The sequence below is a fragment of the Passer montanus genome, unplaced genomic scaffold, assembly GCF_014805655.1.
Source record: "Passer montanus isolate IOZ18808 unplaced genomic scaffold, ASM1480565v1 scaffold41, whole genome shotgun sequence".
NCBI lineage: Eukaryota > Metazoa > Chordata > Aves > Passeriformes > Passeridae > Passer > Passer montanus.
Window position 1 is genome coordinate 699,175 of NW_024368930.1, and position 16,151 is coordinate 715,325.

Genomic DNA, 16,151 nt, shown 5'->3' on the forward strand with positions numbered 1-16,151 from the left:
GCGCGCGGAGCTCTGTGGTGCACGCGCGGCGCTCCCGCAGCTCCGCGGCGCGGGCGGGCGGGATCGCCGCCCGCTGCAGCCCCGCCACCGGCCCCGGGGCTCCGGGACAGCGGCGCCGTGGGGCGTGAGACACCGCCTGCAGTCCGGCCCAGCTTCCCCCAGCCCGCTCCCCTCCGGCGTTATACGGAAAAAAGAAAAAAGAAATGGGAAGGAAATGAGTTCTGCTTCACTTCGCTTTACAACACACGCTCAGAAAATGAGCCCCAAAGCAGCTGTGAAACAGCCAGAACAGGAAAGGAAAGGAAAAGGCAGCAGAAGGAAAGGAAAAGGCAGCAGAAGGAACACTGCCCTGTGCAGCCCTGGCCCCAGCCAGCTCTGTCTGGGGCCTTCTGCAGTGCAGAGCACCCCTGGTCTTGGGATGGCTGCAGGGATCTCTCCTGCTCCTGGGATGGGCGCAGGGATCTCTCCTGCTCCTGGGATGCAGTGAGGGATCACAGCTGCTCTCCAAGACTCTCCTGACCACAGTTCTCCATGGAGTGAGACTGAAACCAAAGCTTATAAAAGCACTGAACTGCAATGCAGGCCATCCATCCCTGAGGAGTTTAACAGGAGTGCCTCATTCTGCCTCAGCTCTAATCTATTCCTGATCAACTTAAGACACATTTTCTTAAGCCAGATTTACAGCTGTTAAGAAGGATCCACACAGCCTGTTGCTCCAGAATTGCCACACTGATTTTGTGGGAGCATCCAGGTCTCTGAAGGGGTGGGACAGGACCTTGGGAGCCGCAGGCACGTCGGGTGTGGGTCACAGAGCAGGGCTGCCCCAGGAGCCAGCACAGCATCCACGTGGGAAATGCATCTGCAGATTAACTCTGGCCCAGTTTCTCACAATTAAGCAAGATTAACAGATAAACAGTCCCAGCAGCAGCAGTGTGAGTAGCTCAGATTTGTTTCCAGTAAGGCACCAGCAATGCCTTGAACAGCACTTTGCAAGTACAAATTCTGTGATTTCTGGGTCCCAAATCCATTGTTCCATCCACTGAACCACTGCACTCACTTGGCATTTACACCTGCAGTGAAGAGCTCTCAGAGGACCCAGGCTGAGCCCTGAACATCCAGCCAGCTCTGTCCAGGGCTCTCCAGAATCAGCTGAAGGCAGTTTGGGACTCCTGCTGAACTGAAGAATTCTTTAATGTCAGAGCTGCACAGAGACCTGGTGGTGACTGTGGCAATGGGACCAGAAGAGAGTTCCATGTAATGGCATAAAGCTCTCCAGGGGCCTGAACACTTACATGAAAGATTTTGTGGCCAAGGTCCCAGCTGTGATGTTAATCTGCAGAACCCAGCTCAGCACTCCCACTGCAGCAGAGCTGCCAGGTCCCAGCTCACGCAGCATCCATGGATGAAGGATGGATGAAGGAGTGGAGATCAAAGTCAGTCTAAGCCTGTGACTCAAAGCCCTCTCACCCTGCTCTTCAGGAAGAGGCAGCTCAAATTTAACACAATTTACAGCTAGAGGAGGGAACACGCCTTACATGTGATCATCACTAAGCTTTCAGTCAGGCAAGAAAGAACTGAACAAGATCCAAAGCACACTGACTTGATAAAGTGCCTGCTGGATGTTTTTAGGGAAACTTCTTCACCCCAGTTCAGCTGGGGTTACTCCTTTGCATCCAGAGCAGAATGAATTACTTACACTGCCTGAAAGGTGCACAAGTCTGGTCTAACACAGTGCCAGATGATCACTCCAACCCAAACAAGTGTGACAGGCTGCCAGGGGTCTCAGGTGTGGGACTGCACGAGGTGCTGTGCAACCACCAATGCAGCTCTTGCACTAAGTGCTGCCAGTGCAGCAATGAAAAACAGCAACAAGACTTGAACATGATTAGTATTATCCAACTGCTTTGTTATAAATATATTATATACATTCAAACATCACATTAAAATATTATTCCATTACACCAGAAGAGATTAAGGCTTTATATTATTTACAGAAACAAGCAAGCACCTTAAAAAAATAAAAAGAACGAAACACCAGTCATTGACATTTCCCTTCTAACATTACGAGTTTGATACCTTGAGCTCTTGAATACAGCTATTTGCAGTGTGCCCAATGCTAGAACTATTTCAAACATTTATTGTCAGGGTAGGAAACACTTAATAGAAGACTCAGCAGTGAGCACTCCACACGAACAGACACATGTGTTGTAGGGTGCCCTCCCTCTCCTCAGAGGCTCCTGAAGTTGAAGGCTTATGCAGAAATTCCATGTGGAGAGTAGAACAATTTTGTTTTAAGGGAAACTGAAGACACTTGAGGATTGGTGGCCCCTGGAGGAGCGGGAGTCTCCAAGTCTGTTCCACAGGACATCAATCAGCTTGAACATGATAGTGAAGACAGAGCAGAGCGTGGACCATCAGCGAGTGCATCGAGCAGTCATGATTTCACAGCTTCCACTGCTCCCCCACTGCCCTTGCACTCCAACACCGAGTGACAGAGCTGGCACGGCTCTCCTGCAGGTCTGGGCAGCACGCAGTCGGGGCAGGCTCAGCAATGTTGATACAACACAGGCCTCCTGTGCCCACGGCCCGCGTGCCCGCGCTGCTGTGGGTGCCCGGGCCCTCACGGACACAGCGACCAAGCAAGTCTAAGGTGTAAGCAGACATGGCTACACAAAAAGGTGCTCAGTGAGAGTAATCATCTTCATTTCAAGTATTGTTTTAAGAATTAGTTCTTTTCATTGCAGTCTGTGTTAGCACTTTTTAGTTTGTGCTTTAGAGTCTGTTATTTCTTTGCAGGTCTTGAATTTGGCTGATGGCTTTATTTTTTTTTTTCTTTTAAAAACAACATTGGCAACAAGTTAAGGATTGCAGAAGGCTGGCAGAAGTTACTTGATTTTCTGAGCCCATTTCATGTCATCTGCTCTTGGCTTCTCCCCAGTAAGTCCTTGGATGATGTTCTCCAAACATCTCCAAAATCTTATCTTCTCTAACGGATAATTCAGCCAACCTAAGGGATTGCAAAGGAAAAAGAGGATTAGTTTGTCATAGCATCCAAAGTTCAGTGCTTTTTAATGAGAAAAAAAAGCAACCAGCCCAATACTGCTAATAATGGTCAGGCTTAAACTCTCAGGACATAGTAGGACTTAAAAATAGCTCCTTGGGTGGCAAGATTTTTGCTACCATCTGTCAAGTCAGGCTTCTTAATTGTACCATGTTTCTACATGACATTCTGCTAATGAGAATTAGATTTTTTTTTCTTGGCAGAGGTTTCAAAACCCACATGAACCGTTTGTCGAAGCCAATGACAATGAAGAACCAGAGTGGTTTATTTCCAGCTGTCTGATTAACTTGATAACTTATTTAGGGTTGTGCAACACTGGTGACTGAGCATTCCCACCTGTACAGATATAAAAGAATGCTAAAGCTTTCTGCAAACCTCTGAGTCAGAATGAGTGGATGCTGACAATCCAGAAGCCTGGCTTTCAGAAATGAGCATTCCAGAGCAGCTGCAGTCATTCTGCTCTTTTGAAGGAACAGCAGCTTTAGTGAACAAACCCCATTAGTGGCTGAGCTCACTGAGACCCCGGGCAATCAGATCTCAGCACCACTGACTGCTCCCTCAGGCTCCGAGCTCCTGCAGCTGATCACAGACCTTCCCCCACCCTCCTGATGCAAAAACCCAAGTGCAGCTCCCCCGAGCCTGTGAGGGCAGGGGTGGCTGCAGGGCTCTGCAGCTGTCCCACGGCTGTCCCTGCAGCGGGGCAGTACCCGTGGTGATGCAGAAGTAGGTCTCGTGTGGGGACACGTGGTGGATCCTGTGGTGCTTCCGGGGCAGGATGATGTGCCAGTCCTGCAGGAACACGACCCAGCGTGGAAGGCCAAAGTACGTGTGGGACCACTTGTGGATCTGGTTCGTCATGGTGATGAAGATGATGAGGGCAAAGACGTAACAGTCCCAGGGACAGCTCTCACACAGCGCCTCTGCAAAACAGTGGGACAGCAGCTATGGAAGGCACACTCCTGCCAGGACAGCGTCCTGCTGCTGCAGGAGCTGACAAAGGCCTCGCCAAAGCTGCTCTGGCAGAAGTGTCACAGGAGCCAGTGAGCCATGAGCAATTCCCAAATGTCACAAGACAGGCTGGGAAGTGCCAGAATCTGTCAACACACCATAAACAGCCAGTCAAATTGAGTTTACCATCTATAAAATTAATTTGATCCTTTAGTTCTTGACTGGTTTGCACATAAAGTACTTGTGCACAGAGGTGAAGCACTGTTTTGTGTTACACACTTTGGAACAATGAGTTCCCCCAGATGTTCACAGCTTGGTCCCTCTTATAAGAAAAGTTTTTAGCATAACTTCTAATCTTCCTTGCACAACTCCCCAGCCCCAGATTCTCTGCTGAGCGAGAGAACCTCACTGTGCCACCTTCTGCCACCACACCCCAAAGGAAAGAGAGTTCCCCTCCCTCCTGCCAGGAGCACCATGCTTCCAGCAGCTATTTCTTGTCCTATCACATCCACGGATTCCTCCAAACTTCACATGGACAAATGTTCATTCAATAGCAACAAGAACACTAAATCCACAGCAGTCAGGAGTACCAGCTTACCTGGGGAAAAGGAAACAAATTTGTATGCCATGTTTGCCAAGGGGACCAGTGTCATGAAGCAGTTGTCTCCATTGGTCTCTATGAAATCATGTCTGGTGATTGCTGTGGGGTCAATGTGGTGTTCCCTAAAGGGTCTGATGAAAGCCTGGGAAAACAATTGGATAGACACAATACCACACTCAATAATGGTCTTGGAAAAGAAAAATATTGCAAAAAATAACCCAAACAAACTCTCATACACTCAGATCTGATGACTGAATTGGAGAGAGTTCCATAGTACCAAGCATGTAAATGGGATTCAAACTTCTGTCATGATGACTCTTCAGATCATTTGATTTACATTTGCAAGGCAATTTAGTTCCCACACACAAATCCAGGTTTTCCTTGCTTTTCAGTTTTCTTCTTCTAAATTTTCACTTAGGACCTTTAGTATGTAATCTTAAAAACAAAGCATCAGCACCCTAATTTCCCAGGCAAAACCCTGTGAAATTCACTTGCTAAGCAGAATAAACCAAGGGAAAAAGCCCACTAAAAATTAGGATTCAGTCTAACATATTTATGGGCTACAGATGCCAGCACTAACAGACTAAATGCAAATGAAGCGACTGGACAAAGCAGTGGAAGACAAACAGACTATACAGAAGTCACCTCTAGGAGCAGCAACCACATCTGAACACACAGAGCAATTGTTTTGCTGTGTGGGACACAGTCACTGATTTGCCTTTAACACTTGCAGCATGTCCAGCCTGTGCAAAGGTGTCCTGAGCAGCCTCAGCTCGTGGTTATTTAGTGCAGAGTCTCTAGCAGAAGGGTTTTTAAAAGTTAATTAAACTGTGGTCCAGAGATACAGGGGTTCAAGATTACTAAGTCCATTGAAGGTGAACAAAAAAGCCAAATTCAACAGTTTTAATTCTGCTGTTGTAGTTCATGTAACTCTGGATAATAACAAGGAATAGCCCACTTTTGAAAACATAAATAATGATCCTTCTAATATTGCACTGTGAGGAGTAATTAATGGTAGCTATTAAGAAATTTAATTAAGAAAACAGATTGTTGCCTACTACAGAAGCCAGTGCACCTTCCACTAAGCACCTGGCATTTGTAGCTGCAGGTGTATACGACATGTCAAATTAAATCTTCAGTCACCACCATTCTAATACTACTGAGTTACAACAGGGGCTCATAGAAGAGGGAAATGGCAAGATTCTTCCTGGAGCAGCCTCATGTTTCACAAATTTTTGGGAGTTCAGCTGCAGGGACAACTCCCCAAATCTGTGCTCCTGCCCTTCTGAACATGCACGGTGCCCAGCCAGGGTGCAGCACTGTGCTGCCACAGGCTGTTCCCAAGAGCCTGAAGGGTCTGCAAGCACTAGGACTGCAAGGCTGCCAGCCTCGAGGCAGGTGACAATGGAGCAGTGCCACCTCACACGTGTGCCCACAGTGCAAACACAGCCCTGCCCTGCAGAGCCAGGCTGCCCTGGCTGCGTGTGGCACAGAGCCCAGCTCAGCTGGGGGCACTGGCAGTGCTGCAGGAGGCACTCCAGAGCTCTCTCAGCTCAGGAACAACAATGTCCCACCTTTCCAACGATGGGCAGCTCCACAGATCCCCAGGTATCTGCTCCCCAGTGGAACAGTCCTGAGAGGAAGTCGGCCGTAATAACTCCTGCAACTTGAATGAGAGAGAGAGAGTCACACAAACACAGCACTTTCACTGACTCAGTCACATCTTATTCAGGAGTTCACTTGTTTATCTGCTCTAACTTTGATATTTACAACCACATGAGATCTACCCAGTCTGAATAAACATACAGTCAGGCAAGAGGTTAGCAAGACACCATTTGGACAGTAGCAATCTTCACTAAATCTGTATTTGTGTTTAGCCCATCTCCTACAGAACAGAAATACCTTCTCTAGTGGGTACCTTTTGCTTAGCTGACCCCTTACCTCTGCAGTCCTTCCCCTCACCTTTCATTTTCAGAAAGGAGAAGAAATAAAAAAGCTCCTTCCCTATTATAAATCAGCCCCTGCTGTTGAATCTGTTATCCAGTTGGCCCAAACTATTAAATGCAGCAGGAGACACTTCATTCTTTATCTACCCCTTATTACACTGAAGACAGCTTATTTTCTCAGCAGTAGATTCTGTGCATTTGTTCTTGTTCAGACCACACACACAGGCTAGAGCAGGAGTGGCTGGGACACAACAGCGTTCAGCTCTGCTCCTACAGCTGAAAGGGCAGGCAGCCTTCCTTCAGGGGGGGATATCCAAACAACACTTCTCTTTGCAACAACTCAAATGCCATTGTCGCTGAGGTAATGCCCCCATTAGCCTGCCTCGCCTCCAGCTGCTGCATCACCCCAGTGAAACAACTGCAGGAGCAGCAACACAAATTGAGGCAGAATACTGACAGCTCAATAGATGCTCCTGGTGTTGTCTGCATGTCAGCTGGTAAAGGGAAGAGTTGAGGGTGCCTGGAGCAGTGCATTATACCAGAGCAATTGGGAAAAAACCTAACTCACAGCAATCTTGTTCCAGCTGCACTGCAGCAGGGTGTGCTCGTGGAGGGGGAGTCGCAGCAAGAGCAAGAGCTGTGCTGAGGCTCCCCAGAAGCAGCGTGGTGGCACTTGGTGTGTGTCCTGTGCCTCAGAGGGCACATCCACTGACGAGCTGGGCACCCTCACACACCCAGCACTGCCTTCCCTGAGCACAGTGACACTTGGTGTGTGTCCTGTGCCTCAGAGGGCACATCCACTGACGAGCTGGGCACCCTCACACACCCAGCACAGCCTTCCCTGAGCACGGTGGCACTTGGTGTGTGTCCTGTGCCTCAGAGGGCACATCCACTGACGAGCTGGGCACCCTCACACACCCAGCACTGCCTTCCCTGAGCATGGCAGGACCAAGGCACAGGAGCTCAGCTGCTGCTCACAGGTGGCAGAAGATCTCGATGCTCTGCCATCAAGGCTGGGAGGGTGAGAGCAGACTGACAGCCCTGAGCACGGGTGAAATGTTAACCACACACCCAGAAAAAGCAAGATAACCCCAGCTCAGGTGTAGAACTGCAAATGGTGGATTCAACACTCACCAGAAGCCAGCTCAGTGCAGCATTAGGGAGGTCCTGACCCACACACACGAGCTTTCCTCCAGCTCACTGAGAGAGGGGTGAGGATTGGCCCATCCAGGGGTTATCCCCGAGGAGGAGGCCATGCTCAGAGCACCCAGGAGGGCAGAAGGACAGGAACTGCAGGACTTGCTCAGAACACTGGGATTTTTTGGTTTGCAAGTAGGCTGCAGAACAAGGAGGAAGGAAGGCAGCCCAGCCCACATGGAACCCAAGGGTGCACAAATGGACTCCAAGCAGTACCCAGGCAAACACTGGACTGCCACACACACTTGCTGGAAATGCTGCTCTGTCCCATTTCCCCACGCTTGTGATCCTCTGTGTGGGCACCTCCCAGGCACTAGACCAGGTGTCCCTCCCCAGAGCAGGACATGCAGCTGGACAAGCACTGCCCCAAACACCACGGACACAGGGCAGCTCTGTGCAGCTCAGAAAGCAGGGAGTGTGCAGGGTTTGTGACCCAGGAAAGGCCCCTCTCCACCTCCTCCCTGCTTCAGTCAAACTGAGACAACCTGCAGGCTCTGCTCTTGTGGGTGACTCTCAAACCACTTCCCGTGGCCAGGCTGCACCTGGGGCCCCACAGGAGCTCTGAGAGACAAAACTGCTGTGCACATTTACCATTAAAAGCTGTACTTCACCAGGACTTTCTGAGCCCAACGTGAGCTTGTCTTCGCGTAGATAGAATGAGCAAATTGTAACCTGGAAGTCTTACATCAAAGTATACAAAGTTTCATACTTATTGTAAAAGTTGGAGTCTCTGGAGAGGAAGAAACCAGGATACGATGTTATTTAATGACTTGATGCTATTGTGTAACATCCCTGAGAGCACAGTCGTGTTTAATGGGCGACAGCAGGAACTGGTTGAGCAGCATTGAAGGGTCAGCGTGGCTAACTTCACACATAAATATCTTGTTGTCTAAATATCAATATGCCAAAGTAGCAGTTGTTTGTCACTTATATGCTAATGAAAATAAAATACCTTAGTCACCTGCAGTCCCCATTTAGTCTCTTTCAGTACAGAGAAGGGAGGGGTTTGATATGATGGCAAGTTACAAGGCTAAGGTTATAATCCCTGGACATTTCAATAAGTATAAACTGCAGCTACTTGAAAGAGAAAAAAAGAAGAGTTCATAAATTTGGCTAATAAAGCTAAGGAACTTTCAGTCAGAACTGGAGCTGAGGGTGCCCACAAGCAGGGCTGGGACAGAAATGCATCACTCCAGCAGTTGTATCACAGTGTAACAGGGCTGCCAAAAGCCCTGGCTGCAGAACCCGCCCTCCAGGGCCACCAACAGCCTGGCTCTGTCACAGCAGCGCTCCCTGGCAGCCTGGCACCACCCACAGAGCAGACACCTCTCCTGGGGGCTGGCCCTGCTCTGGGAATGCCCTGGACCAATGCCCTGCCTCAGCAATGCCCCTGGAGCACAGCACAGCCCCACCAGCCCCCGCAGTGAAAGGAGGTCCCCAAGAATCGGGGTCCTGTCCCCTCCAGGGCTGAACAGCAGCAGAGCTTAAAGCAAACACTCACCTACAAAAGCTCGGCTCAGAATCACCACCTGATCAACTTAATCCTCCAGCCAAACTCTGCTGGGACTTTAAGAGAGCCCCCGACAACTGGGAGGCAGACAGAGCTGCCTTTGTCCCCTGGCACGGCCCTGGGGACACAGATGGGGCCGTGCCCCCAGCAGTGCCAGGGCAGGAGCTGAGCAGCCAAGGAGTGCCCCCAGTCCCAGGGAGGAACAGATCATGGTGCAGCATCACCTGCTGAGGCCAAACCAGCCATAACTGTGCCAGGTCACTTCACTTCCAGGAGCAACACCCTCCTCCTCCTCCTCCTGGTGCCCCACCAGGCAGGGCTCCACGGGAACCACCCCAGCAGACACCACACAAAGCCTGCTGCTGCAACACAAAGGTATCTGCTAGGGGAACAGAACCAAAGCTCCATCTCTGTAATCACAGCCTGTGGAGTTGCCCTCTTTAAGGGATGATGCAGCTGAGAATGGAAACTCAAAGTTACCCACAGCTACCAAGATGGTTACTTCAGGTGGGTGAGACAGCAGGTGACAAAGAACCAACTTGGACCAGCACTGAAGTAAAGGATCATTCTCCTTTGCTAGCTGAGATTTCTGGGGTAATTTCAAGAGCCTTTTAGAACAAAATTTCAGGTGGAAACTCATTTTAATGCGCATAATAAATCCAAGATGAAGTGCCACCCTTGGAGCTGAGAGGCAGCAGGGTGTGGACACCTGAGCCACGTGCCCAGCACTCAGTTCAGCCAGCCCAGATGTCTCTGCAGTGTTTTTTCACCCATATGTGCCACAGCTTTCATGTGTTACACACTCACATCTGCTCTGCAATGCAGCTGACCATGGACAGCCCTGCAGAGCTGCTGGAGCTGGAAACAAAGAGGTTCTGGGCCTTGATGAGATCCAGTTTCTATTTTGAAACTGCACTAAGTGATTTCTTCCTGAGTGCTCTCTCTGGCTAACCCACAGCCTCTGCAATACTGAAACATGTACCTCAAATGGGTTAAAAAAAATCAGTTGCCTATCTTTCAAGAGAGCAGTAATTAATTGTAACTGGTATCATGTCACAAGATGTTCCTAAAGATATCTGCCCTATGTGGGGCAGTTCCTAGGAATATAAACAGGTTACAACACAAAGTTAACTCTTCTTTTTTTGTAAGACTGCAATGAACAGTCCCTGTCATGAACAAATGTAGCTGCAGATAACAGTCACATGCCTGAAACAAGTCAACCAACTTGGAAAAAAAGGATTTAAAACCCTATACAAAAATGGGAGGAAGGAGAGGAAAATGAAAACCAAGATTCATGCTGTAACTTGCCAAACTTTTTATCTAGATGTTATTAATATATGAACCATATACTCAGCTCATGTATAGTGAATATGCTGGACACCACAAGCTCACGTGAAGGTATGAGGGCATTTCAAGCCTGATATTCCATGTCTTGGTGAGGCTTTTCTGCTTACCACACAATAATCCCTCTGCCAGCCTTGTCCCTGGCACTACCAACCCTCAATTACAGCGGCAGAGGCTGCCCTGGTTCTGTGGCACTGCTGGGACGTTGTCCTGCTGCAGTGGGAAACACGGGGGTGTTCCAGCTCCCCCACAGCCCCATTCCCAGCCAGGGCTGCCTGACTTCACTGGGTGCTTGTGTGCATGCAAATGAAACACCAAACTCAGATCTGCACAGCCCTCAGCTTCAGAGAGGAACAGCTCCATGGCTGCCCAGCAGCTGAGGATACCCAGAGCAGGGCACGGCTGGAGTTAGCACAAGCCACAGCAGAAATCCATCCTCTGCCCACTCTTTTTTTTTTCTTACAGTGAGGAGGGAAGGAAATTGTCTCATCTCTGCTAAACCAGAGAAGACAAGAGAGCCCCGTGGCTCTTCCTGTCCAGCAAGCTCATCTTTAGTCAGCAGGACATGACACAGCCTGAGCTGCTCTGAAGCAAGGTGTCCCCTCAGTGCTGGCTCCCTGCAGGCCCCGAGTGACTCAGCAGGGCCAGGAGACCTGCATGCCACCCTGGCACAGCAGGCAGGGAGGGACACAGGGAGGGACACAGGGAGGGCTGCCTGACTGCCAGCCCAGCAGGGGCAGATCTCCTCTGTCCAGAGAACCTCCAGGTTAAGGCATTTACAGCTCTGCTGGTGGTACAGGTCTGTGTGCCTCTAAAGGCACAAAGAAAGAAGCTACGACATGGCTTTAATTGCAGAGCCAGGGTTTAGGCTCAGTGGAATGATGCAGAATGTTCAAAGTGCTTCATTTCCTAAAGGAAAATATGTATTTACATAAGAGCACACAGAGGGTCCCTATGCAGTGAACAGGTCTGTGCAGAACAGATCCAGCCCACTGGCACAGACTGCCAAAGACCTGGCAGGAACTGCATCTAGAGCTCCATCTTTATTAGCAGAATGTTTGTTTTATGACTTCAGCTCAAGGTCAATATTCCAAACCAAGCCTGAGGGAAGCTGTCAGCGGAACACACCTCACCCTGTAGGTGACTCAGGATTCCCAACTGTGCCTGTGGAGCTGCTCACGTATTTAGGAATCAGGACTTTTACAGATATGACTTGCACAATGTGCAATAAAACCTAATAATTACTGTGAATTACAGACATCATTCACACTTCACCTGGAGAAATAATGTATTGAAGGCAACAAAACAAGATAGCCTGAAGCACTTCCTATTTTATGGCACTCATTTTTGTACACACTATCAATTATTTCCACACCACTTTATTTACACAGAATCCAGATTCTGCTACTTTAATCATTCACTACTGCTTAAATAATACTATCAGTGAATTGGCTGCTTTATCAGTTAAACTGGTAACCAGGATATCAGCGGACTCCAGCTTTTATCAATATTAACTTTGAGATGAAAGGCAGCTGCAGACAGATTGCAGCAGAGGTGAACCATCACTGCTGACTGTCTGATCTGCCCTCATCCCCAGGAGCAGCTCCCGTGCCGTGCTCCCTCCATTCCTCCCAACACCTCCACCTCAGCAGCTGGCAGCAGGCAACACTGAATTGGGCCACGAGAGTGGGGGACATGGCTCCCCCCAGCCCCAACAACCTCTGACAGACACCAGGAATCCCCACGTCCAGCTTTGGCAGGAATTCTGTCAGGTACCTCTGCCTGAACCCGCTGCAGTGCTTTGGGTGGGTTTGTTTTGTTTGCACTCATTAGCAATGCACAGCACTGATGATGAACAAGCACCATTCTCTTCTAAAACACACCTCACACAGTTTATAGGAAAGTTATATTTTCCTAAAGCACAGGAGCTGAACATTCTATCAGAATGCTTCACTGGCTCTTCCTCTCCTCCACAGAAGAGGCGAAATAAACTTTTCTTCCACTCCTGGAAAAAGTCACCATTCAGGATAATAAAGGCCAAACATCACCTCCTGACATGACAGCACAATTCTCCAGAATTCTTGTGTTCAGTCTGGAGCCCCCAGGAATGAAGCCAGTTTGAGGCCTCAAACACCTTTTATAACATTTCCCTTGAGCTTTTGCTTTCTGAAAAGTTCTTGTGAATATTTTTGTCGAGCAATGTATTTTGTTCCCAACTCTGACCATTTTGGCAGCTCTTTTCCTTCTCAGTAGTCCTTACACTTGCAGTGACCACACAAGAACACCAAACTTGCTCAGCTACATCAAAGCTTCCCCTCTGAGAGACTGAGAAGCCACCAAAAGGTGAAGACAAAGCAGTAACACATTTTGATGGCCTGAGTCTGAGGCTCACACACAAATATCCCTGTCCCTTTCCTACAGCAAGCCAAGCCTAAAGGATCCCACATCACACGAGTCCTGCCTTGAGCAGGGCAGGGAACAGCTCCTACTTACAAATCCCAACGAGAACCGAGGGCGTGTGCTCCAGCCGCAGGTAGAAGAGGAGGTTGTAAAAATTGAAGCAGATCAGAGAGAAGCATAAGATGACAGAGATCCATTCTTGTAGTCTCTTTCCTGTTGGAAAGAACAAGGGAAAAAGCATGTTTTACTTTTATCTGAGAGGACATTTTGAAGGCTGAAATAACAGAGACAGACCATTCTGCTGCCTGGATGACTTGCTCCATTTGTCTGACAGGGAACTGAAACAGAAACCTATTTATCCATGGGAGGGGCACACACTTTCTTAAATGACATTCTTCTTCCTCAAGCCACTACTACCCTCTTCCCTCTGCCCTGGTCCAATTAACAGGGCCAAATCAGACACCATCTCACACTGTCCTAGTTTCCCTCTCCCTGAGATTGCTGGCATAAAGTTCCTCCACGTCACATCTTTTCTCAATTTGCATTTCATCCAATATTCAGTGTTGCTGGAAGGGCTGAATCTGGGAACAAATTTCTGGCCTCAAACATATTTAAATCACCTTGTGATCTGTAATATTTACAAGCTCTGAGACTTTAAATAAAGCTGTTGTACTAACAGGAAAAAGCACTGTTCTGTATTTTGGTGGCCCTGGAATGGCTTGTCTAACGTCACAAGTATTCCCCTGCAGCTTCTCCCTGAGCTGTTGTCTTGTCTGTGCCTTCCTGCTCCCAGGCAAAGGCTGGCAACTCAGCCACTCTGAGATGACAAGGGACAGAACAAGAAAAGAGAAAGAACTGGCACAAATTCTCTCCTGCACCTTGCTGTACCACTTTGTACCTCTATAAAAAAATCATTTACTGCCTCTAAAAAGGGAACAGGCACATCAGAGTACGGTGACACTTGCAGTATGGGGTTAGCACAGAAAGCTGCTCCCTGCTCCTCACTGCTGGATCCCCACGAGGCACCGAGGCAGAGCACAGGGAACACTCAGGGTGAAACCTGCAGGATTAGGGCACAGAAACAGACCTTTAATACCCAAGGCCAAGAAGATCTGAGCTGTCACCAGAAGGGCCTGGGCTGCAGGCAGCTCTTAATGCCCTCAGGAGCTGCCAGGCCAGCCCCTGCCTGTGCCAGGGGTCAGCCAGCACGGCCTCCTCTTGCCCACAGCCCCCTCCCCAGTCCCTCAGGCAGAGCTGAGCACAAGGAAGGCTCAGGGAGGGCACAGGAGAGGTGCTTGTGCCCCCAGGAGCAGAGGCACACTCAGCCCTGGCATGTGTTCAGCTTCTGTCCTACTCCTCCTCTCTGCTGACCTAATGCCTGATCAAATTTCTCCTCCTAAATGCTAAATCAAGTCCTCCTTCTCACTGTACCACGCAACAAGCAGGGAAAGTAGGAACACAAATGCAGGATCAGTCTTATCTCCAACGTGCCTACAAGGCAATATTTGAAAGTGTGAACAAAAGACTTTGACAGGTCAGTTTTAGATGTTCTAGAAGGGCCATGGGTATACAAATTAACATTCTCTGCAGTAACAGATGAGAGAATAGTAAAATTAAATTAAGACACAAGAACAGCCATATTTGACAGCAGCATCAGGTCACAGCATGGGTGATTCCATAAAGAGATCCCTGGAGAAATGAAAGTAAGAGTTAATTAACACTCACTTCCTTCATAAGAAAACCACACCCTGATTAGAGGAGCTAAGTGGGGAGATCCTCATGGAACAATTAGCTGAGTGCTGGAAAGGAGGCTGGCAAGTCCCGGAGCTCAGGTGTGCAAACACCTCTGCAGTCTGGCCACAGGGAGCCAGCGTGGCCGTCCAGAGAGCCAGGCTCAAAATCGCAGCCTCAGCTCCGCACTGGGAAGGCAAAGCAAGGAGCTGAGTCAGCACTGATAACCTGTCTTTAAAGGGCACTCAAACCCCAACTCTGTGAAGGAATGAACTGCCAAAGCCACGAGGTACGTGCCTGAAGAACTCAAGGAAATATTCCTGTAATGTTCACCGTGCACAGCTCAGTGCAAGGCCCATTGTTATGAACTCACAATCTGAACATGATACACTTCCACCGTAAAACATATTCTGGCATTGCTTTTGTAAATTATTTATGCAATTCCAGAAGAAACCTGCATATCTAATACACCCTCAGCCCCCTGGTATATCACTGCACATGTGCTACAGCCAGCGAGAAGGCAGCAAGCTCTTCAGGGAGGAAAACCTTTTCCTTATGAGCCAGAGCAGTGGTTAAGGCAGTGACTGCTGCTGTGTAAAGCACAGGAATCAGTCCCAGTGGCTGAAGGGTGCCACAAAGGACCTGCTCAAGGCAAGCCCGAGGGGAGCAAAAGAAACTGAAACGGGCAGACTTGCCCCAGTCACACAAACAAACAAAGGCCTTGGATTTCTTATCATCACATGGCTCTGTGTAAGAACACCTACTTGTGCAGGAATTGCCTTGGATGTGCAAGCTGGGCTCAGCTGATCTGCAGGAAACCACAAGACACTGAAAACACATCTTCCCTAATTCTTCACAAGACAATGGACTCACTGGGAATGGCAGGAACAGCCAGCACCGCTCACACTGTGAGCTAAAAACAAACGATGGTTTCTTCACAAGGACTTTGCGATTATTTCCACAGCACAGCCAAGCAGCCATTTACTGAGCACCCAAACGACAAACTAAAGCCTGCTTGAGAGTCCCAAGCTCCAGGAAGAGCAGAAGAGGAATTGGAGCATCCCTGTGCCCGTTGTGCGGTGCTGGGCCTGCAAGGCAGGGCCCCTCACCGGGCAGGCAGAGCCCTCACCGGGCAGGCAGAGCCCTCACCGGGCGGGCAGAGCCCTCACCGGGCGGGCAGGGCCCTCACCGGGCGGGCAGGGCCCTCACCGGGCCGGCAGAGCCCTCACCGGGCCGGCAGAGCCCCTCACCGGGCGGGCAGAGCCCTCACCGGGCCGGCAGAGCCCTCACCGCTGCTGCCGCCTCGTGTGGCGACCCCAGCGGCCCCCTGCGCCCCGAGGGGAAGGGTCGCTGTGTGCTGCCGGCTTCGGGGCGCGGACCGTCCCTCCCGGGCGGCTGCGGCGCAGCCCGGCC

General features: G+C 49.6%; 1 protein-coding gene across 2 annotated transcripts in view; it reads right to left on the reverse strand.

Moving 5' to 3' along the window:
- Nucleotides 1-15,593, reverse strand: part of LOC120506992 (plasmanylethanolamine desaturase) — a 28,785-nt gene extending 13,192 nt beyond the window's left edge. Inside the window, exons 1-6 of one of the 2 annotated variants that reach the window (XM_039719145.1) lie at nt 15,503-15,593; nt 13,101-13,220; nt 6,185-6,276; nt 4,608-4,752; nt 3,769-3,981; nt 1,886-3,007 (exon numbers count right to left, since the gene is read on the reverse strand). In XM_039719145.1, the coding sequence (XP_039575079.1) occupies nt 2,886-3,007; nt 3,769-3,981; nt 4,608-4,752; nt 6,185-6,276; nt 13,101-13,220; nt 15,503-15,578 (768 nt within the window). In that variant the 5' untranslated portion in view covers nt 15,579-15,593 and the 3' untranslated portion in view covers nt 1,886-2,885. Of the gene's footprint in view, nt 1-1,885; nt 3,008-3,768; nt 3,982-4,607; nt 4,753-6,184; nt 6,277-13,100; nt 13,221-15,502 lie in introns of those variants that run through there. The other variant, XM_039719147.1, reaches the window with a different exon arrangement.
- Nucleotides 15,594-16,151: the final 558 nt, after the last annotated feature.